Below are 24991 nucleotides of genomic sequence, written 5' to 3'. Positions count from 1 at the left end.
TTCCTTCCCCCTTCTTTCTTCTTTGCTGATCTCAGAATTTTAGAAATGGAGATACTAAATTATTACTTATTTTAAAGGAAAATTCTTAGACCAAACTTACCAGTTTACCCTTCCAGATCTGACTAGATAAGACTCGTCTAAGAATGCTTTCAGCAATAAAAATAGAATTGATGTTGTGTTTGGTGATGGTGAAAGTTTTCTGTTAGTTTTGTTTTATATCACAGCTTTCCAGAATAGAGGGTAATGTTAGGATATAAGATTTTCTTCATTTGTAATAAAGGAGAACTTTATTTGGGGCTACTCTCAAATTGTAAAGAAAATAATTTCTGGGAATTAGTTTGAACAGTTTAACAATGGTAAGCTTAGGTTTAATGTAACCTGTAACATGTAGATGTGCAGGTATTATATTAATAGATATTTCTAACATGGAGAATTATAAACTGAAGGGAGAAAACATAATTGTTAAACCAGTCGGGGAAAAAAGTCTTTTTAGAATATCTTGATGTCTGTGGGCATCTTGATTTATTAGGTGAGCAAAATGAAGAAACTTACCATTATCCAGATTTTCCATGGAATATGTAGTGGTATTTTGTGTATTTTGGTATCTATCCCGTATTTAACTTGTGACTTCTTTGCCAACCGAACATGGATACACTGTAGGAAACTTTGTATCTTTTGCATGGATCTGGTTTTAATTTCCTTTTTAAAATTTGAACCTTATATTTACTGTAATCCAATGTATTACATACACTGAAATTTACTAAAAAATCTACAGAAATTCATTTAGAATTAATTTATAATTTTGATTTTAAACTCAAAGTTATACATGTATGTGTTCTCATGCGTGCACACACACATGTCCTTACACATATGTGTACACACGTTTATAATCTAATTTTCATAGCATTTGGCAGCTCTAGAGATGTTCCCAATTATTTTATTTTCCATGTGCCATATTTTAGACTCAGTGGTCTTATCCTCCCTCTCCCTCTCCTCAAAATTGTTTGAGGTGCTCACCAGCTTTCAAGTATTTTCACCTTCTTAATTCTTACTCCTTTTGAAAGTATGTCTACCATATTATTATAATGATAGGTACCATTTTCTGAATTCATGTTATAGGTTAGGCTAACTAAGTGCTGTATGTACCCTAGTTTGATCTTCTCAACTCCATAAGATAACTGTTACCCCATTTTGCAGATGGGAAATCTAAGAAGTTGCTAGTATATTCAAGGTCACACAGCTAGTGGGTACTTCCATGCTCTTAAGGCAACAAAACATGTAGGTAAATCAAATTGCTCAAACTACATAAAATGAGGTATTTAAAATTTAAATTTTTGTTTTTGCCTTAAAAGCGAGGCTATTCACAGCTAGTAATTTAATGCAAACATGTAATAAGCTACAAATAGTCATTCAGAGTTGTGCCAAATACTTTGTTCTTTTTTGCCTTTAACATCTAAGTCAGTTCTTACTCAACACTAGATTTTTTTTTTTCTTTTAACAAGAAATCTTACCCATAAACCAGCCACATTCTTTTGGTAATCATGTTAGGTACATTTTAGAAAACAGTAATTATTTTAACTATCTACCCACTAATGATCCCTTCATGTTCAAGAAATTACATGGTTATAAGGATATTTTTCGTAATAACAGTATGTCAATTTAAATGAGAAAATGCCTTGGCTGTAAACCAAAACCCACTTACTTTATTTTAGAATTTTAACATAATTTGGATTTAAGCACTTACAGTACCCACCAAACCAAACTCTTTCTTTCTTTCTTCCTTTTTTTTGCTTTGAGACAGGTTCCTCTTCTCTTGCTCAGGCTGCAGTGCAGTGGCTTGATCTCCTGGGCTCAAACCATCCTTCTACCTTAGCATCCCAAGTAGCTGAGACCACAGGCATGTACCATCACACCTGGCTAATTTTTTTATTTTTATTTTTAGTAGTGATGGGGTCTCCCTATGTTACCCAGGCTGGTCTTGAACTCCTGGGCTCAAGTGATCCTTATGCCCTGGCCTCCCAAAGTATTGGGATTATGGGTGTGAGCCACTAGCAAAACACTTGACTTCTTAATAGAGGAGTACTCTTAGGCAGATCCTCTGCTTTCTTTGATTTTTTTTTTTTTAAAGTCTGGATCATTTCTTTTTACCCTTTACAGCATTTCGAATACATTGGTTATTTTATTTAAAAGTTTAAAGAGTAATTTATTCATTTTTTTCCGTATAAAAAAGTGCATGCACACTAACTGTAAAGGAAAAGTAATTTGGCCTTTGAGGACCTAGGTGGTGATTGTTGTTGTTTTTTGAACTAGTTTTAAGTTTGACCACTAGAAGGTAGATTTGAATTATATTCAGGAATTCAGATAGAAATAGTAATAGATGTGCCTTTATGAATCAGTCAAATTAGTTAACAGTTGATGGACAGTGGCTTTGTGTGCAATGGAAAATACTGAAATTGGAGCTGGGAGTCATGAGTCTGCCTCTGGCTTTCACACTCACTAGTTATGTGGCTTTGGGCAAGTCAAGTAGGTCCTCGTGCTTCTGAAAAACCCAAAACCGTCATGGTTATGGTCTGTATTCTCATAGCTCACTTTCTCTGTGTGTGTAAGTGAATGTGTGTGTGTGTGTGTTTAAACTCAGAGGGTTTCAATCAGAAGTAATGCTTAAAAATCTCATGCAACAATTACTTATTTAATATCTTAGCATTCTTCCTGAAGAGTAAAACATTTAATCTGCTTTTCAAAATTCCTCGGGTTTCTGAAAAGCCTAGACTAGGTTTTTTTGAACTATAATCAAGAGATGAATTTATATTTCCTGTAAGGTGGTGTATCTACGTCACAGTATATACTGTTGCAGTGCTCACACAGTCAACAGTGAGGGCACAGGTTCACTGTTAATGTCCTGGCAAACACTGGTGTTGTTAATAGTTTTAATGAAATAAATAATTGTTAGTGATTTTGGACTCTTCACCAGAATGAAAAAACCGAGGAAGTTGAGTTCTTTATTCAGACTCTCTAAAAAGTGAACTCTCTTTAAGACTCTTATGAAATATTCAAAAATAAACTGTAGACATTTAATCTTTTCCAATTAGTATGGAAGAATATATGAAAAATTAGCCATCTAGCTCGAGATTCAGCTCACAGTTTAAATTTTCATATTTGAAAGCAGAGCTAAAAATTAGGTTGCTTAAACAATTGCATTAACCATTAATATTATAAAGATTTTAAAGTTGGTGTATGTGTCTTTAATCTTTGTAATTCTAGGAGGAAAGCCTATGAATTTTAGGTTTCCATAATAGCACACTTTATTTCAAAGTCCTTCCATCTCTTGAAATGTTATTGCTTGAAAGTCTTTTTCTGAATTAGATCAACTCTTTGAAATTGAAAATGTATATGATGTACACTTTGTTGTCTGTATTATGAATTATCTCTGGAAATTATACAGTTGAAGATAATATGTGTATAGTGTAAATTATACAGTTGAAGATAATATGTGTATAGTGTAAATTATACAGTTGAAGATAATATGTGTATAGTGTGTTCATTTAGCATTAGGAGGTAAAAATAAATATGACCAGAGTAAAAATTTAGAATTATTGGTTCTAATGTTTAACATTTTGACATGCTTGTTAGAAACAATTTTTAGTATGCTATCACAGGAGCAGTAAGGTAGACAAGAGCTTTGCCTGCCCCCAAACCTTACAAAGCGGTTAAATAAACAATTACAATATATTGATGTGCTATCCTATTTTGAATGTTGTAAAACATTAGCCACATACAAACACATAAACACAAGCTTTGATGTATGGGACTCATTTAACAGAGTGTACTTTCAGACTCATTATCGTTTTCTTCTTCCTTCCTCTGTTATATAAGTTTTTATTAGAAAGCCTGATGATCAAAAAGAAGGCTAAAATTACTAGTGTGATAACATTTGGGGAAAAATTATTCTTTATCTTTAAAATAGAAATAATCATAATATGTACCTTATAGGATTATTGTGAAGATCTGTAGCATCTATCATTTAGAACATCTGGTAAAAGATAGTAAGCACTTGATGTTAGCTATTATGGTTGTTGTTTTATAACATCATTTTTGATACCAATACTACTGTTGACTGATGCATATATAGTTACTTGTGTACACATTTTCACTAAAGCATAATTGTAGAAAACCAGAAACAATCTAAAGGTGCAGTGTTACATTTATGGTACATCTATTTAAGGAATGATATGTTGCCATGAAAAATGATATAGGCCAGGCATGGTGACTCATGCCTGTAATCCCAGCACTTTGGGAGGCTGAGGTGGGCGGATCACGAGGTCAGGAGATTGAGACCATCCTGGCTAACATGGTGAAACCCCTTCTCTACTAAAAATACAAAAAAATTAGCTGGGCATGGTGGCATGTGCCTGTAGTCCCAGCTACTTGGGAGACTGAGGCAGGAGAATGGCTTGAACCTGGGAGGCGGAGCTTGCAGTGAGCTGAGATGGTGTGCCACTGCACTCCAGCCTGGGCGATAGATCAAGACTCCGTGGAGAAGAAGAAGAAGAAGGAGAAGGAGGAGGAGGAGGAGAAGGAGGAGGGAGGGAGGGAGGGAGGGAGGGAGGGGGAGAATGATGTAGAGATACACTTACTGAGATGAATAGAAGAAGGAGAAGGAGAAGAAAAATGATGTAGAGATACACTTACTGAGATGAATAGAAGCCCAAAATTTATGGGTAATGAAACAAAATAGCTAAAAATTTTAACAAATTGCTTAAGGTCACAAGTAGGCTACCATAAGACTATAAAATCCCTGTAAACAGCCCTGAAGGGAGAGCTCATATCTACTCTCTGCAGACTTCAGTGGGTGCTCATGAGATTAAGTGGGGACAAGATGTGAATCTTTAAGTGCAGGCCTAGGGGAGGAGAGCAGCTGCTGCTGTGGGAAAGGCACCAAGCCTGGATTCTTCTCCCCTGTAGAACAAAGCCTAAAGACCGTCAGACAGAAAACCTTTCCTGGGGAAGGGAAGAGATAAAACCACCCCTTTTGTGGGAGGGGCAGGTTCTTCTATCACTGGAGGAAAGGACCCCTGAGAAAGTCTTGGCCTTGATATCCAGGGACAGAGGCTGATACAGAACAATAAAGAATGCCTCCACAAACCCACCATTAGACTAGCAAGCACCAAGAAACAGGTCTCAAATGTGTGGGGATGCATCAATAATATGGAGAGAGACCTTCTCTGAGGCATACCCTGTGAGCAAAAACCTAAAGCTGAGGGTGGAACAAGAGCATTGAAAAAGAAAACATCCTACAACCCAACTCCCACTCTTAAGCCCAAGGTTATGCCAGATGAATGTTAAACCAATGGTATTCTCAGGGTAATCAGAGTAACAGTAAAACCCAAACAGTTAAACTCTTGACTAGGTTGGCTTATCCCCATACACTAAGTCATAGCAGAAGATGAGACATGCCCATTTTTAGGTATACATATTATTTATCACAGTCTCTATACTCCTAGAAAGGTGTATGGCTTTTAACCAAAAATCATGAGAAAAAGCATTCAGCAGAGCTAGACTCAGATATGATCTAGATGTCAAACTATCAGACAGGAAGTTTAAAATAAAGGCTCAAGTGGAAAAGAGGAAAACGTGTTCCATCACGTAGGTAGTATCAGCAGAATTGGAAACTATTAGCATAAGAAAGAATCAAATGGAAATGCCAGTAATGAAAAACACAGTACTAGAGATGAAGAATGCCATTAACAGATTCACCAGTAGACTCGACAAAGTTGACAAAAGAATTGGTGACTGTGAAGATAAATCACTGGAAATTACCCAAACTTACCCACAAAGGGGAAAAAGTAGTGGCAAAGAGGGGGAGAAAAACCACACGAAACAAACAGGGCATCCAAATGCTGTGGGACAATTTCAAGTGATGTAATATGTGAAAGTGGAATCCCAGAAGGAGAAGAGAGATGGAAAGATATGATGGGGATGGGAGTGGGTGAGGGGTGGGGCCTTGAGACAAAAAGTATTTGAAGGGTAATGGCAACTATTTTCCAAAAGTAATTAAAGACATCAAACCACAGCTTCAGGAATCTCAGAGACACTAGATAGGATGAATACCTTTATCCTCCAAAAAAACAAACACACACATATAACCACTGAGACACATTAAAATTCAAAAATAAATGGAAAGTGTTGCTGAAGAACAAAGATAAATGGAAAATGTTCAAGGCAGCCACATGATAAAGACAGAGTAGATACTAAGAATTTATAAGAATTACAGCAGACTCCTTACTAGAAGTTATGCAAGCCAGAAAAGAATGATATTTTTAGAAAGCTAAGAGTTCAGTGGAACAAAAATGTATTTTAACAATAAAAACTTTGAGACAAACAAAAACTGAGAGCGCTCATACCAGCTTACTTGCACTATAAGAAATGTAAAGGAATTTCATTATGCTGAAACAGTACAATGCTAGATGGAAACTTGGAGCTATACAAAGATTTGGGAAGCACTGAAAATGGAACAAATGAAGGTAAATATAAAATAAATTTTATTCTTGTTTTAAATTTCTCTAGAAGATGATTAGGATTACTAAATCAAAGATAGCAACTATGTACTGTAAATTTATAGCACATATAAAATAAGACAATAGCACAAGGGAAGGGAGAGAGAAATTGGGATAATACTGTTGTGAGGTTCTTATACTACATATATTGTGGTGTAATACTATTTGAAGGTACCCCATAACTAAAGGTATATCTTGTAAATCCTAGGGCAATTATTGAAAGGCTTAAAAAGTATAAACAAGAAGTCCACAGTACAGATAAAATAGAATGATAAAAATAATGCAAAAAGCAGAAAAGTAACAGACCAGATGGAAAAAATAAAGAACTGACAATGTAGATTTAAATCCAGCCATATAAAACATCACATGAAGTTAATGAAATGTCAGTATAAAGACTCAAATGTCTATAAACCCTCAAATGGAAAGAAAGACCAGTTTGGTAAAAAAGCAAGACACAATTATATGCTTTTACAAGAAAATCACTTTAAAAAACGTAAGAAGGTGACAATCAAAAGGATGGGAAAAGATGAACAATACAAACACTAATCAAAAGAAAGCCACAGTAGTTATATTGACATGAAGTTAAGTAGACTTCAGAACAAGGAATATTTCCAGTGATGAAGAAGGACATTATATAAGGATAAAGAGGTTACCTCACCAAGAAGACATAGCATACACGTAACAGAAAGTATGTGTATGCAGCTAACAGTTAGAACCTCTAAATGTATGAGGCAAACACTGTTAGGATTGAAGAGAGAAATAGACAAATTCACAATTACAGATGGAGATGCCAACACTCAGAATGAATAAAACAAATACGGAACATTAGTAAAAAATTGAAGATTTCAGCAACATTGTCAAACAACTTGACCCTTTTGATATTTGTGGAACACTTCAGAAATTTGGAACAGAATAGTTGAATATACAGTCTTCTCAAGTGCACATGGAATAGTTACCAGGATAGACCATATTCTGGATTAGAAAATCAACCTTAAATTTTTTTAAAAAATTTAAATTATACAAAGAATGTTTTCTGTTCATAGTGGAGTTAAACTACAAATCAACAACAGAAAAATACCTGGAAAATCCCCCAAATATTTAGATATTAAATAGTACACTTCTAAATAACTCATGGATCAAAGAGGATTTCACAAGAGAAATTAGAAAACATTGTGAATTAACTAAAAAGAAGTATACCAAAATTGACAGGATACAGCTAATGCAGGGATTGGAGAGAAATCTATAGCATTAAATGCTTATAGTAAAAAAAAAAAAAAAAAAAAAAAACGGATTAGAGGGAAACTATAGTATTACATGCTTATAGTAGAAAAGGGAAATGGCTTCAAGTCAGAGATCTAAGTTTTTACCTTAAGGTAGCAAAAGAAGAGCAGATTAAATCCAAAGTGCGTAAAAGGTAGAAATAACAAAGAGAAAAGCAAAAGTCAATGAAATTCATTACTGTAGTAGAGGTCCTAGCCAATATAATAGGGCAAGTAAAGGAAATAAGGGGAATATTGTTTAAAAAGGAAGAAGTAAAGCAGTCTCTAGTCACAGAGAGCATGACTTTTTAAATAGAAAATGATTTATTGAAAAATGGAGAAGGGCTTGATGCTTAAAATATAAAAGATAAAGATTGTTAGAAGTGTTCCAGGTTAAAAGATACTAAGGAGACATGATGAATAAATTTAATATCTGTGCTTAGATTAGATCCTGGGGGGAAATGCTGTAAATTGCACAACTAGATAACTGGCAAAATTAAAATATGGGAGATGAGGAGAAAGTATTATATCAATATACAATTTTGAGGGTGATAACTGCACTGATATTAATGTAAGATAATTCCCTTAGTCCTAGGAAATACTGAAGAATTTAGGATTAATAGGCCATGATGTATGTAACTTATCTTCAAATGATTCAGAAAAAAAGTTATGTAGAAAAAAGTAAAGAGATAATAAAACAAATGAAGGTAAAATGTCATAGTCAAATCTAGGTGTTTCCTGTATTATGCTTGTTTTTGTAACTCTGTGTAAATTTAAAATTTTTTTTTTTTTTTTTTTTGAGGCGGAGTCTCGCTCTGTCGCCTGGGCTGGAGTGCAGTGGCCGGATCTCAGCTCACTGCAAGCTCTGCCTCCCGGATTTACGCCATTCTCCTGCCTCAGCCTCCCGAGTAGCTGGGACTACAGGCGCCCGCCACCTCGCCCGGCTAGTTTTTGTATTTTTTTAGTAGAGACGAGGTTTCACCGTGTCAGCCAGGATGGTCTCGATCTCCTGACCTCGTGATCCGCCCGTCTCGGCCTCCCAAAGTGCTGGGATTACAGGCTTGAGCCACCGCCCCCGGCCATTAAAAATTTTTTTTTTTTAAAAAAGTCTTCAAAAAGGTTCCGCAAAAATGACAAAAGAAGAGGGTCATCATACTTGAAGGTGGAAATCACATTTCTCACAGGTGTGTTTGGAGTAAGCAACCTTAAGGGATGAGGTAATGTCTTTGCCTCTGGAACAAAGAGCCTGTTTGCTTACTGCTTGCTGTAAACCAGTGGTTTCCCCCAGCTCAGTGTTCCTCTTCTGTAACGCAGCCTACTCTTTTGCAACCATTCACCCTAGCTATGTCTGTTGTTCTCATGTGAATTGACACAAACGTATTGATGATCATGCTCCTTGCTGTGCTTTGAGTAATAAAGTTTTTTTTTTTCTCTGACCCAGGCGTCTCATGCCTTTTGCCAATACCCATGAAAAAGTAAGAGGCTAACTTATTAAATTGAAAGAATAAACTCAAATTTCAGACCTGACAGATTGCTCTTCTAAACATGTCTTCCTTATTTCTATTTCTATTCTTTTTCTCACATTGAATTCTTTGCCAAGAATATTTTCCTATTTCACCCATCCCAACTTTGTATATTCTTTCACTGTACAACTCTGGTTTAGTAATATTACTAATTAATTTCTGATTAAATTATGTCTGTGAGAGGAGACACTATCATATACACTTTTGTTCCTATATAGAACCAAGTATAGAATTCATTTATGTATTTTTGATTGATTCTTATTATGAGCAGCTAAAATGTTCGAACATATTTTTTAAACTCCCATCAAAACGATAGCTTTTTTTAAAGGTTAGTATATTGTTTATTTAGATTGAAGATACTAAGTAGGATTAGAGAATTTTCAGAGTTGAAAAGAGTTTTAAAAATCATTCGGAAAGTAAAAGTCATTTTCCTTAAGATAAATCTATTATGGTTGTTATGGTTAACAAAATCTATTATCACCAAGCGAGGATTTATATTACATTCTTTTTATTTCTTCTCACTATGATTATAGTGATTGTAATTTTGTCATACTCCCTCAGATTTTTTATATTATATACTGGCATTATTAATCGAATGTGACAATTATGAAATCATTTGGATTACTACTATTATGTTATACCCTTGTATATTTTGTAGAAAACTCTTGGCTAGATTTGCCTTTTTGTGGTACAATAGTGTTTGAAAAGGTGATTCCCAAAATACCCTAACGTTATCAGAATTATTTCTCTCCTTAACACTATCTGTCCCATTTAGCGTTAACATATTTTTCTTGGTCACTTCGGCTATACACCACAGTGATTAAGATCATTGGACTCTAGAACCTGATTTCCTGGGTTTGAATCCCAGTTCTGTTACCTGCTGGCAATGTGACCTTAGTTATGTTACTTAACCCATTTGTGTTCTGATTCCTCACTTGTATAACAGGAATAGTTGTGCTTGTGGGTTACTGGGAGGTTAAATGAACCGATATATATCAAGTCCTTAAAAAGCACCTGGCATAAAAAAAGATGTGTATTTTATTTAATGATATCATTTCCTAAAAGATAGCTAAGAGGCCATGATGTTTTCCATGTAACATATCAGCCTAAGTAGGAGGATAGTTTATTCAAGTCATCAGCTTTGGAGGGATTAATTTCACTCTTGTTTATATTTTAAAGTTGTTTTTTTTTTTCTTCTTGGAGCTTATTCCTTTTAAGGAATTCTTTTTTACCAGTGCCTATCACCATACAGTTTTCTTCTACCCATTATTCTTTGTACATTTTATATGCATTACATAGTTTTTGTGTGTGTGTTACTTTTTAAAAACAATTTGATGTAATAATTTTAGTGGCTTTTAAGTATTAATTTCCATGAGTCTGTGCTATGCAAATGAGGCTATATGAATATTTTCAATGTACACTTATAGAACTATGGCATATAACCTGATACTTGGTTATATATTTCCACTTTACCTGCTTTTAACCAATATTCATATATGATCCTTTGTTAGATTATGGTTATTAAAACTAGTAGACCATATGAATTACAAGCATGACCATACGTTGCTTTTAAGAATAAATGATCACCCAGTAAGGTGGTCTAAGTAAAATATTCTCTTTTTTAATTATGTAGTCCTCCTCGCCATCCTCATCACAGCCTCATTCTAGCCACTGCAGAACGAAGGCCTCATCATTGTGTCACCATGCATCCCTGCCCTGGGTCAAACGTTACCATGTAGGCCCTGCAAAGGCTACCAGTCCATCTCTCCGTCTTCGTCGCTGGCGACCCTTCTTACGCCTACCATCTTTGGGTCTCCATTCTGTTGTAAGTTTAGTCAATCTTCCATCTCTTCTCCAGTGACAAGGGCTGTCCTTTTTTTTTTTTTCTTAAACAACTTCAGTCTTCAGAGTGCTTTTCTCTTGGTTCACTCAACCATTAGCTTTTTTCTCCCCCAATAAGATTGCAAGCATACCTCTATGCTTTACAGTCTAGCTTGACTTTCGCCAGTGCCTGGAACATCCATCTTTTCACTCCATATCCTGCCAACATAATGGCGCCTGCCTTTTGATGAGTACTGATCCTATGTTCGTGATAATGTTGAAGTCTGGTTAATTGTTAAAGTGAATATGTGTTCTCTTACCCTTCAGCTTTCTGAATTCATTTAGTTGACTCAGGTCAACAAATGCTGTGTACCTTCTGAGTTCTTTGCCTATCTATTACTTTTTTTTTTTTTTTTTTTTTTTTTTATGTTTCTGAGCATGACTTTAGTCTCTTGCCATGCTCTGGGATTACTTTACTTGCTCTGTTCTCAACCTAAATCCTTCATGGTGTAGGGTGTTTCGTCTAAGCTATTATTTTATTCCCTGAGGTGGCTCAGGTACTTGGTTTAATCTTGATCTGATCTTTCCTGCCTATTCAGTTTCTAAAGATCTTTTCCAAGTAGGAAATGAAGATTTTCTCCTTGTGTATTGATGTAAGCTTCCCACAAATTTATGATTTCTCTTTTATAGGCTAATGATATCCACAAACTATTAAAAATAAGTTTTTCTTATAATCTTACTAATTATCTTAAGTGTTGAGACTGATGATGGAATTCTAGTTATGATACACTACAGAATTAAGCAACTATAGCTCTTGTCTTTCTGATGTTTTGGACTACTAAAGGCAATGACTGTGGTTTAGCAGATCTCCCTAGAAATGCAGTATCTTAAAACTTTGGTGTGTGCCATACATTTATAAGAAATTTGACATTTCTATAAATCGTGATGGCTTTTGAAGCCAGAGGAGGAAGTCTGACTACACATACATTTAATGCTTAAGAACAATTAAAAGTCAGTGTCAATCATTCTTTCTTTCCCCTTATTTACCCTTCTAGTGCTGTACTCAAACCGTGAAGTGGTATCTTTCCTTAAGTACTTGCTTCCACCAAATATCAGTATGATCATCAAATACTTCTCCATTTGTACTGAGTATCAACAAACTGGCATCTCTCTCTTTCTATTTCACTATCCTCATTGGGTCATGGCATTCTTCATTTTTATTCATTCATCCATTTGATATTTGTTGCTTCTCTACTGTGCCATATGCCATTTGGCACAGTGAGAGATACAAGGTGAATTAGATGACCAGGGTAGAATCCTAAAGGTGTAAATTCTGACACGAGCACAATTGATCCAATTCTAATGTGAATTATTTCTTTTCTACTTAAAAATGTTCCAAATATAAATGAACATATACAATTGGGCATTTCCTGTTTTATATGCTTTTATATAATGTTGATCTTGGCTCCATATTAATTCCATTGCCTTATAGCTTTGAATATTTTCATAGCATAGTAGTAAATAACATGGATTCTAGAAGCGCACTGCCTGGGTTTGAATCCAGATTCTACCACTTACTAGCTATATGACCTAGAGCATGTTACTTAATGCTTCTGTGCCTCAGTTTTCCCGAGAGTAAGATGAGCATAATCATATTAAGTACTTTATTGGGTTTATCCAGGTTGAGTATGTCTTATCCAAAATGCTTAGGATGAGAAGTGTTTTGGATTTTGGTTGGATTATTTATATTAGACTTACCTGGTTGAGTATCTCAAGCCAGAAAATTTGAAATCTGCAGTGCTGCAGTTAGCAATTCCTTTGAACATCCTGTTGGTGCTCAAAAAGTTTGGGGTTTTGGAGCATTTCAGATTTCAGATTTTTGGATTTGGGATGCTCAGTCAGTATGATGATTAATTATTTGATACATACAAAACATTTAGAACAGTGTCTGGTATATATTAAGTGCTATACAATTATGCATTAAATTTAGTGTGTATTTTAATGTGATGTTTATATTTAGTATTTAATTTATATCTAATTGATTTGTTATCACTTTTTAATTCTTTGAGTTAACTAAGAAGTGTTGCATTCTAAATTAGGGATTGCATATATCAAAACTAATTGATTGGAAGTCAGTGGTACTCTTTATACTAAAAGAGTGGGATCCTCATCAGTAGATAGAGACATATAAGAATAGTCATACTACATCTATGAAGTGTCAATATCAGGAGGCAGCTTCAAAGCCAAAGTGGTGGTTGGATGTAAAGGGGAATTTTAATTTTTCCTTCATATATCTGGATATATGAAGGAAAAAAAAAATCCAATCTATAGCTTTTTTTTTTTTTTTTTTTTTTTTGCCCTCCATGTAGTTATTTCTTGGTCATTTTTTGAAACAAGACTTGCTGAAATTTGCTTTTTATTTATTTTTCTTGTTTTTAGTGGAATCATTTTAAGCAATTAAATGATTTAGAGATTTTTAGACTCTGAGACTAATTGAAGCTGACCAAAGGAAAAGGCTTATCACAGGTTCTGAGGTTTTGTGGAAGGCTTAGAAGTTTTGAGCTTTGCTTATCTTTTATAATAGTTTGAAGGTTTTTCATACCCTCTTTAGAATTTTGTATTTTTAGTATGCACTTTTAGGTTAAAGGTACAATGATGCACAATTTTGAGTCACTACATTTGGTAATTGCTTACATTTGTGATATTGTAGTATTATTATTGGAGTAATACATAAGGTTTATATAACACTTAACAGTTTACAAAGTACTTTCATGCAGCTCATTTAAACCTTGAGATGGATAAGAAACCCGAGGCTTACAGGCATTGGGTCCATATTCAGTTCTCTGACTCCAGTGGTACTACTTTTACCTCTAGCATGGTTGTATTTACTGGCACAATATGAAACATAGAAGCTATAAGATGTGTAATTCTTAAGAAGAGATGGTATTAAGGTAACTAATAATTTATGAAAGCGGCCGGGCACGGTGGCTCAAGTCTGTAATCCCAGCACTTTGGGAGGCCGAGACGGGCGGATCACAAGGTCAGGAGATCGAGACCATCCTAGCTAACATGGTGAAACCCCGTCTCTGCTAAAAAACATACAAAAAACTAGCCGGGTGAGGTGGCGGGCGCCTGTAGTCCCAGCTACTCGGGAGGCTGAGGCAGGAGAATGGCGTAAACCTGGGAGGCGGAGCTTGCAGTGAGCTGGGATCTGGCCACTACACTCCAGGCTGGGCGACAGAGCGAGACTCCGTCTCAAAAAAAAAAAAAAATAATAATAATAATAATAATTTATGAAAGCATAAAGTTTATATGATTTAGAGTATTTCATATCCTGTTGGAAAATTGTCTTAAAATGAGTAAAGACAAGACTGTTTTCTAGTTGAATGAATAATTCATTATAGCCTTTTTGTTTTAGAATTAAAGTTACGGTTTATATAATTGCCTAGGTTTAGACTTGAAAAATTGGTTTCTCTTCTGATTATTTATAAGTGAAGATATTAGATTGTGTGGCCGCTAATATTTTTTGATTCCCTGACCAGGAAAGTAAGGGAACTCATTATCACTGTCTTCACATATTTGAAGAAACATGTTCAGGAGGGATTAGACTTTTTTCTAAGATGATGGAAAATACAAGGAGACATATTTAGCCTCGGTATGAGGGAAAATTCTAACAAAACTGTCTAACAATGGAATGGACTGCCTCAAAACCTAGTGGAGGAGCCTCTGGCATTAGAGGGGCTACCACAAGATGGGGCTATGTGGTGTTGAAGCAACAATTAGAGGGGCTACCACAAGATGGAGAAGTGCGGTATTGGAGCAACAGTAAAACTAGTTAACCCTGATTGCTAACACCTGTGGAATTCTGTAGTTCTAGAGTGACGCTAGAAGAACTGGCTTGCCACATCAGTTTATGTTGAATTTCATCCATTCATAATTTGAGGGAAATAACCTCTGAAGAATAATATGAGATTAGGTGAGACACTGTATATATAAATATTTTAGAAACATTCTGTAAATCCAAGATAGTAATATTTATTCTGTACCTTTCAATATCTGCATCAGAAAACTTTATATTACAACTACTTGAAAATATATAGTTATTTGAGGATGAAAAGAATATAATTTTTTAGTTAAGATGCTATCTGTTACTGAAAGGATATTAAGTAATCTGAGATATAATTTGATTTATGCCTTTTGAAAACTTCCTTTAAAATTTGTGCTCTACTTGCATATTTCACAGTGATTGTATTTCATTTCAAACCATTTAGATTTGATGTATAACTAACTCATATTAATATTAGCTGTATAGTTACTACATATCATAGAAAGTGCCAGTTAATCAATGTATCGACTTTGTGTATGTTATTTGAATGCCTTAGAAATGTAGATATTGCTCAGGCAAATTGATTGGTAAGCTAAAGAAACGTAGATCTAGTCTTAATTTCAAATTGCTTATTAAGCATCAAAGCAAGAGAAAAATCGTAGGCTACTGTGAATTGTACTTTAATTTGTTCTTTTTTCCCTTCCTTTTAATCACCTGGGCTATTTTCCTGCATGTATTCATTTTTAAACGTTTAAAATCCAGAGTGAGTTAAAATGCTTCTTTTACTCAAAGACTGTTTACACTGCACTGTTAAAACATCAGATTATCGAGTTCAAGTCTTTAAGGGAACATCTCTTTTGATATCTTAAAATTTAACTCGAAAAGGGTTTCTTTAAACTGTTAGGCGTAAAAATATTTTAACTTTCTTATTTCAGATTTTAAAAAGTCATACATATCAGTTCATAAATTCATTTCATTCAGTAAGTATGCATTGTGCGTATGTTGTGTACCAGGCACTGTGCTAAGTGCTGAGGCTTCTAAGATGAACACAATTTTTGGTCTTTAGATAGTTGAGATGAAGAAAGTTGTGCTTTTAGTCACGGTTTTCCTTGCTGATAAATGAGTACATTGTCACAAACACAGGCATGGTCCCTCTTTGTCCATTATACCAAACATTAAGCCTTGAATTATATTGGATAAATGTTCTCTTTTATAACTTGATGTTATTTGTATGTGTTTATATATACATGACTGATTTGTTTGACTACTAATGTATATAATACCTATTTTTTCCCTCCTATTCCAGGCACCAAATATAGATGAAAAAGTAGATCTTCATTTTATTGCATTAGTTCATGTAGATGGGCATCTCTATGAATTAGGTAAGAACTATTTTAATTTGTCCTGGGGAGAGAAATGGTAAATGGGAAAGTCTCTACTTATGATAAACAGGACTATTGATATTTATTGTGTTTACTTAAATTAACTGATTGCCTATAAAATTGATTTGACATAGTGACAGGTTTCCTTTTAAGACAGTTTACTAGAAAAATGTTACTTTATGTTTAAGCAACTTATAATTCAAAAATGTTTGCGTACCATCTTCACATTTTAGCAAAGCAAGAAAGTAAAACCCATTACAGGGAACTTCTGCAAATCACTCTGGCAGTCGTTACAAAATTATTGAGTGGGTTATCATCAGTATCTGGCTGAACAACCTTTAGTTTTGAAAGATAGTGTAATATTTGGGAGGCTGAGGCAGGCGGATCACCTGAGGTCAGGAGTTTGAGACCAGCCTGACCAACATGGAGAAACCCAGTCTCTACTAAAAATGCAAAATTAGTCGGGCATGGTGGCACATGCCTGTGATCCCAGCTATTTGGGAGGCTGAGGCAGGAAAATCTCTTGAACACAGGAGGCGGAGGTTGCAGTGAGACAAGATTGCGCCATTGTACTCCAGCCTGGGCAACAAAAGTGAAACTCCGTCTCAAAAAAAAAAAAAAAAAAAAAAAGGATAGAGTAATAGTCATAGTGGTTGGGCTTTGTTTTCAGTAATGAGTGCCACTAGTTTTCAGGGTTTTGTAGTGTTCCTGTGATTTTTTAAAGACTTTACAGAAGACTTTGTTTTCTGGCATTGGTTTCTTCAGCCACGTGTCAGAGTACCCATGATTAGTTACTTGGTATTTTGGCTGATACCTGTACTTTTTTCTTTTAAGTTTACCTTTCAGTGGACTATTTCATGCTATGTTGGAGGAGATCACATAATTTTAGATAATTTACTCAGAATAAACTTCTTGTAATTTTTTCATAATTGGTATCCAATACTTATTATGACTTATTCTTTTCCATAAGACCGTCTTGAGTTTTAAAAAAGCCAAATAAACAACAAAAGAGAAGTTCTTTTCAGTAATTCTAGATATTGTGAGTTTTGGTTCTATTACCTCTCATTTGCTGTCTATGTATTACCTTGTCACATTAATTTTAAGTTTTTTAAGGTAGAAGAGTTTTGAAAGGACACAGATTGTGACTGTAAATGTGATCCATAAAATTTAGGTGGATTTTGTGTTTGGAATATTAGCAACAGATCGCATACTTTATTAAAAAGAAATGGCCTATCAAAGGGGACAAGGAAAAGAAAGAACAGAATATTTATAAAAAGGGGACAAGGAAAAGAAAGAACAGAATATTTATAAAAATGTGCAACCCTGAGGGTTGTCTACAGTAGTAGAGTGATTTGAAGAGTCATAAAACTTAAATGAAAAGAAGTCATTGTTTTGGTAGTATATAATGGACCTGCAGGACAGTTTGGAAGATGTGCCTTGCTAATTCAGTCTACAAAATCTGCAGAGATAAAGTATAACAGTGACTGGGGACTTCAGATGTCTGGGTGGTTGCCGGAAGCAGATTTTCTACTCTGAATTGTGAGTAGTAATTAATAACTAGTGGAAGAGGAGGTAAAGAGAGTGCTGGGACTTAACAGACACATTCTGTTGACTTCAAGAAAGTAGATTTGGCCAGAGCAAAGATATGTATGATTCATAACCAGAAACTATAAATGTGATTGTGACTTTCAGAATGAGAGACATATAGAGGAAACAATAACATCTAAAATATATTCAAACCAAAAGAAAACCTTTCTAATGATCTCAATGAGAAGGAAAGAGTTGTCTTAAAAAAAAACAAAACTGCGTTTTACTGGTTAGATAGCTCTCTTGGCTCAGAGGCTAAAAGGGCAGTTAGAAGGAAGGACGTATATCAACGGTAAGCTGCATATGAAGAATGATCTCTTTTGGAGCATGCCAAGATCAACACAAAAGGCTTTTAAAATTGGTTTGAAGTAAGAACTTCATAAAAGAAAGGCAGAACTACTGAGGTCTTGTTTGGTTTAGATATTCTTTATCAAGAAGAATGACCTGATGGAAAATCAGAAGCCTATTGGAAATTAGATTTTTAAAATGAGTTTAAATAATTTCAGACTGGTAAAGAATAGCCATGATCTTTGAGATGTCAGAGCAATAATAGGTACAGTGCAAAGATGGGCAGTTGCTGATTCGTTGCAAAGGACACTGGCAGTAACTCTGATGCGGAGCTAATAAATTCAAAAGGAATATTGAGCAAGGGGAGTATTGAGTTAATGGGTAGAAAACAGTGATTAAGAGATTAGCACTGGGCACAGTGGTATGTTCCTGTAGTCCCACTTCCCGTAGTGGGAAGCTGAGGCAGGATTGCTTGGGCCATTTCTTTTTAATAAAGTATGTGATCTGTTGCTAATATTCCAAACACAAAATCCACCTAAATTTTATGGATCACATTTACAGTCACAATCTGTGTCCTTTCAAAACTCTTCTACCTTTATATAACTTAAAATTAATGTGACAAGGTAATATATAGATAGCAAATGAGAGGTAATAGAACTCAAACTCACAGTATCTAGAATTACTGAAAAGAACTTCTCTTTTTTGTTGTTAATTTGGCTTTTTTAAAACTCAAGAAGGTCTTATGGAAAAGAATAAGAAGAAGTCATAAGAGTTTGAGGCTGTAGTGTGCTATGATTGCACCTGTGAACAGCCACTACACTTCTATACTTCTGGTGACATGGCAAGACTTCATCTCTTAAAAAAAAAAAAAAAAAGAAAAGAAAAGAAGACATTATACAACTTTTAAGAAAGAAGTCATTTCAAAGTACAATTGGCTTTCTCTGAGTTCTTGCATTGATAGATTGAACCAACTGTGGATTGAAAATATTAGAAAATTAAATACCAGTACAACAATAAAAAACAAAGTTAGAAAACAATATAACAACTATTTACATAGCATTTGTATTGTATTACGTATGATAAGTAATCTAGAGATGATTTAAAGTATTTGGAATTGCATAGGTTATATGAAAATACTATACCATTTAGGTAGAGTATGTCAAGGGGCTTGAACATCTCAAAATTTTGGTATGAGGTGGGGCTAGGGTCCTGGAACCAGTCCCCCACAGATACGTAGAGATGACTGTAACTTTACTTTTAAAAATAAGGCTATATGATTTTAGACATGGTGCAAGTTAATTTCCATAGGATATCTATATTTAACAGAGAATGGTGGTAGTGTTTAATGTATTAATTCCCTACTCTAATAAATTGTAAGGTTAACCAATGAAAAGGACTGAGTTATTTCTCTTTTGTTATCACCCCTTCCTTTTCCTTGGGGCCTCATATAGTTCTTTCATATGTAAAGGGGAAGAAGTACATATTTTAAAACAGATATAACAACTCCTTATGGATATAGAGTAGAGCTTTTGGATTTAGAGGTGGATTTGGAACTTATTCAACAAAGATTAAAACACTGTTTTAATAATAAATTATTGTCTACCTGAATTAACAGGAATACTTTGAAGCAGTTTTAGAAATTTTATTTTGAAATAATTTAAAATGTTCATAGAAGTTACAGAAATAGTATACAGAGCTCCCATACATCCTCCCTCAGATTATCCAGATTCAATTCATATTTCTGAACTGTTTGAAAATAAGTTGAAGAATGATGCCCCATTATCTTTGAAACTTCTGTATTTTCTCAGAACAAGTGGATACTCTCCTACATAACTATAGTATGAATATCAAAATCAGGAAATTATAACATTGATCCAGTATTACCTAATCCACAGACACCATTACAATTTTCTTGATTATCACAATAATGTCCTCTATTCAGGAGCTAATCCAGGATTATGTGTTGAATTCGTCTTGTTTCTTTGTCTCCTTTAATCTGGAACAGTTCCTCAGAATGCTTTCTTGTCTTTCATGGCTGTAACATTCATTTTAAGAGTATAGGGCAGTTACTTCGAGATTATCCTCCAATTTAGGCCATCTGATTTATCCTCATGATTTACGCATTTTTGGCAGGAATACTACAGAAATAATGCTACGTTCTTCTCAGTGCATCATATCAAGAGGCACATGATGTCAATTTGCCCCATTACTGGTGATGTTTAGTCACTTTTAGGTAGTTTCTTCACAATAAAGTTAATAAGTATGTCATGCAGTTGTTCATCAAGCTTTTATCCCCCAGATTTTGCATCCATTGATTATTCTCGACTGGATTATCATTATGACTATTGCCAAATGGCAATTAAAAAAAATTCCTCCAACATTAGAATCTTTCCTTTTCCTCTCATTCATTCATTTATAATCAGAATGGACTCATGGATTCCTCTCTTACTTAAATGATTATAATCCATGATATCATGTATTTTTATGCTCAAATTACTGCAGACTTGGCCTTTGAAAGGAACCCCTTCAAACTGCAGCCTTGATATCCTGGGGTCAAGCAATCCCCTTGCCACAGCCTCCTGAGTAGCTGGGACTATAGGCCTTTGCCACCATGCCTGACTAATTATTATTATTATTTTTTGTAAATTGGGGTCTTGCTGTGTTGCCCAGGCTGGTCTTGAACTCCTGGGCTCAAGTGATCCTCCTGCTTTAGCCTTCCAAAGTGCTGGGATTACAGGCATGAGCCACTGCACACAGCCCATAGTTTTAATTGTTAAGAGTTCTTCTGTTCTCTGAGTTTTCATAGCATTTGAAAATATGGCATTCTCTTCTTTCATGTATGTAGAATTTCCTCATTTTAAGGATAGTAATAATACAGGAATACCTCATTTAACTGTACTTTTCATATATTTTATTTTTTTTTACCAATTGAAGGTTTATGGCAATCTTTTTTTGAGCAAGCTTATTGGCACCATTTTTTCCAACAGCATGTGCTCACTTTGTGTTTCTGTGTCACACTTTGGTAATTCTTCCAACATTTCAAACGTGTTATTATTATATCTGTTATGGTATCTGTGATCAGTGATCTTTGATATTACTACTGTAATTGTTTTGGGATGCCACAAACCATACCCATATACGATGGCAAACTTAATCGATTTCATGTATGTGTTCTGACTGCTCCATTAACCGGCCATTTCCCCATCTTTTTCTCTCTCTTTGGACCTCTCTATTCCCTGAGACACAATAATATTGAAATGAGGCCAGATAATAACCCTACAAAGGCATCTAAGCATTGAAGTCACACATCTCTCACTTTAAGGCAAAAACTAGAAATGATTAAGCTTAGTGAGGAAGGCATGTTGAAAGCCAGGATAGTCTGATAGCTAGGCCTCTTGTGCAAAACAATAAGCCAAGTTGTGAATGCAAAGGAAAAGTTCTTGAAGGAAATTAAAAGTGCTGCTCCAGTGAACACATGAATGACAAGAAAGCAAAACAGCATTATTGCTGATATGGAGAAAGTTTGAGTGGTCTGGATAGAAGATCAAACTAGCTACAACATTTTCTTAAGCCTAATCTGGAGCAAGGCCCTACCTCTTTTCAGTTCTGTTAAGGCTAAGAGAGTTGAGGAAGCTACAGAAGAAAAGTCTGAAGCTAGCAGTTGGTTCATGAGGTTTAAGGAAAGAAGTAATCTCCATAACATAAAAGTGCATGGTGAAGCAGCACGTGCTGATGGAGAAGATGCAAGTTATCCGGAAGATCAAGCTCAGATATTCCATGAAGGTGGCTACATAAGCAACAGATTTTCCATGTAGATGACGAACCTTCTCTTGGGAAGAAGATGCCATCTAGGACTTCCATAGCTAGGGAGGAGATGTCAATGTCTGCCTTCAAAGCTTCAAAGCACAGGCTGATTCTCTTGTTAATGCAGATGGTGACTTTCAGTTGAAACCAATGCTCATTTGATGTTCAGAAGATTTTAGGGTCCTTAAGAATGATGCTAAATCTTCTCTGCCTATGCTCTATAAATGGAACAATGGATTCTGGATGATAGTATATCTATTTATAGCATGGTTTGCTGAATATCTTAAGCCCTCTGTGGAGACGTACTGCTCAGAAAAAGATTCCTTTGAAAATATTACTGCTGATTGACAATGCACCTGGTAATCCAAGAAGTCTGATATAGATGTATGTACAAGGAGATTAATATTATCATTTCTGCTAACACAGCATCCATTCTGCAGCCATGGATCAAGGAATCATTTAGACTTTCATTTCTTGTTATTTAAGAAATACAGTTTGCGACACTATAGCTGCCATAGTTATTCCTTTGATGGATCTGAGAATATTAAGTTGAAAACTTCCTGGAAAGGATTCACCATTCTAGATGCCATTAAGAACATTCATGATTTATGGGAAGAGCTCAAAATATCAACATTAGCGGGAGTTTGGAAGAAGCTGGTTCCAGTTCCTCATGGATGACTTTGAGGGGTTTAAGACTTCATTGGAGGAAGTAACTGCAGATATCATGAAAATAGCAAGAAAACTAGAATTAGAAGGGGAGCCTGAAGATGTGACTGAACTGCTGCAATCTCATGATAAAACTTGAACAAGTAAGGAGTTGCTTCTTATAGATGAGCAAATAAACTGATTTCTTGAGATGGAATCTACTCCAAATAAAGAAATCATGAACAGTGTTAAAATGACCACAAACCACAGAGGATTTGGAATATTACACAAATTTAATTGATAAAGCAGCAGCAGAATTTGAGAGGATTGACAACATTTTTGGAAGAAGTTCTCCTGTGGGTAAAATGCTGTCAACAGCATCACATGCTACGAAGAAATCTTTCATAAAAGAAAGAGTCAAATGTGGCAAACTTCGTTATTGTCTTATTTTAGGAAATTTTCACAACCACCCCAACCTTCAGCAACCACCATCCTGATCAGTCAGGAGATATCAACATTAAAGCAAGCCCCTCCATCAGCAAAAATATGGCAACTTGCTGAAGGCTGAGATGATCATTAGCGTTTTTAGGAATAAAGTGTTTTTTTAAATTAAGGTATGTACATTGTTTTCTTAGATATAATGCTAACGTACACCTAATAGACTACAGAGTAATATAAACATAATTTTTATGTGCACTAGGAAACAAAAAAATTTGTGTGACTCATTTTATTGTGATATTTGCTTTATTGTGGTATTCTGGAAGCTAACCCACAATATCTCTCAGGCATGCCTGTACATTTTAAAAAAGTTTTTATTTCTGTATAGTCTCTGTTTTTTAAGCCTGTACATTTTAAAAAGTTTTTATTTCTGTGGCTGGGCGTGGTGGCTCACGCCTGTAATCCCAGCACTTCGGGAGGCCGAGGCAGGCGGATCACGAGGTCAGGAGATGGAGACCGTTCTGGCTAACACGGTGAAACCCCATCTCTACTAAAAATTCAAAAAATTAGCTGGGCATGGTGGTGGGCACCTGTAGTCCAAGCTACTCAGGAGGCTGAGGCAGGAGAATGGCGTGAACCTGGGAGGCAGAGCTTGCAGTGAGCCGAGATCACACGACTGCACTCTAGCCTGGGCGACAGAATGAGACTCCGTCTCAAAAAAAAAAAAAAAAAAAGTTTTTATTTCTGTATAGTCTCTGTTTTTTAAGCTCCATCGTTCATGTCGTTGACTGTCCTTGGGTATTTGACAGTAGCTGATACTTGGTTATCTGCACCAAAAAGCATATTGTGGTGTTTATCACTTGTCTCTTGTACAACTCTGTTGTCACCTTTCTCTGAGGGCTTGTGATCAAACTATGCAAAAAACAAGTTCTGAATGAATTGGTTAGTTACAACCAAAACGTCAGGCCACTATTGTCTTCCCTGTCCAGCCTGGAAGTGGCATAGCCCATTTGGACTGGGGTTTTTAGGTTACATGACCCATGTACAAGGTGCAGCTTTTTCCTGCCTCTTTTAGAAGGGGCCTGTAAGTGTGACAGTCTCTGAGCCCCATGGATTCTTCTGCACAGTATGCATTTACTGAAATTACATCCAAAGTTGTTGGCAAGTGACAGTTTTGTGGTAGCGGTGTTTGGAACAGCAAATTTTACATTTTATTGTTGTGGCAAAATTTTTCTGTAAAGGACCAAGTAGTAAATATTTTAGGTTTTGTGAGCTACGTAAAAACCCGTCCGTCTTAGCTTAAAGGAGGCATTAAAAATATACCGAGGGCTGGATTTGGCCCATGGATAGAATAACAGTAAAAATCATAATTAATCTTTGTTCTATCCTGCTATTATAAAAATAGACTGTACAGTTTTGACATTTCAGGATCAATTGTTTAATAATCTTTGTCTATAATAATTGAAATTAATTATATGTTACTTTAAACAGCTGCATTCGAAGGAAAATTGCTCACTGCCATTTTTTGTTTTTATTTTATGTTATTTTATTTTTTTAGAGACAGAGTCTCACTTTGTCACCCAGGCTGGAGTGCAGTGGCATGATCATAGCTCGCCGCATCCTTGAACTCCTGGGCTCAAGTGATCCTCCTGCCTCAGCCTCCCAAATAGCTGGGACTACAGACTTGTGCCACTATACCTGGCTAATTTATTAATTCTTTGTAAAGGTGGGGTCTCACTGTATTGCCCAGGCTGGTGTTGAACTCCTGGCCTCAAGCAATCTTCTTGAATTACAAGCGTGAGCCACCACATCCAGCCATAATTGAGTTTATTAGCTCTTTAGTCTCATGAATGACACACACACA

At 35.4% G+C, this 24991-nt stretch overlaps 1 protein-coding gene across 1 annotated transcript in view; it reads left to right on the top strand.

The window, feature by feature from the left end:
* The window catches only part of UCHL3 (ubiquitin C-terminal hydrolase L3), a 58940-nt gene that overhangs the window by 31323 nt on the left and 2626 nt on the right, over positions 1-24991 (top strand). Inside the window, exon 7 of the mRNA XM_010358290.2 lies at positions 16290-16365. Within this exon, the coding sequence (XP_010356592.2) occupies positions 16290-16365 (76 nt within the window). The remainder of the gene's footprint in view (positions 1-16289; positions 16366-24991) is intronic.

Source organism: Rhinopithecus roxellana, chromosome 18, assembly GCF_007565055.1.
Source record: "Rhinopithecus roxellana isolate Shanxi Qingling chromosome 18, ASM756505v1, whole genome shotgun sequence".
Taxonomy (NCBI): Eukaryota; Metazoa; Chordata; class Mammalia; order Primates; family Cercopithecidae; genus Rhinopithecus; species Rhinopithecus roxellana.
This window is presented reverse-complemented; position numbering and strand designations above follow the sequence as displayed.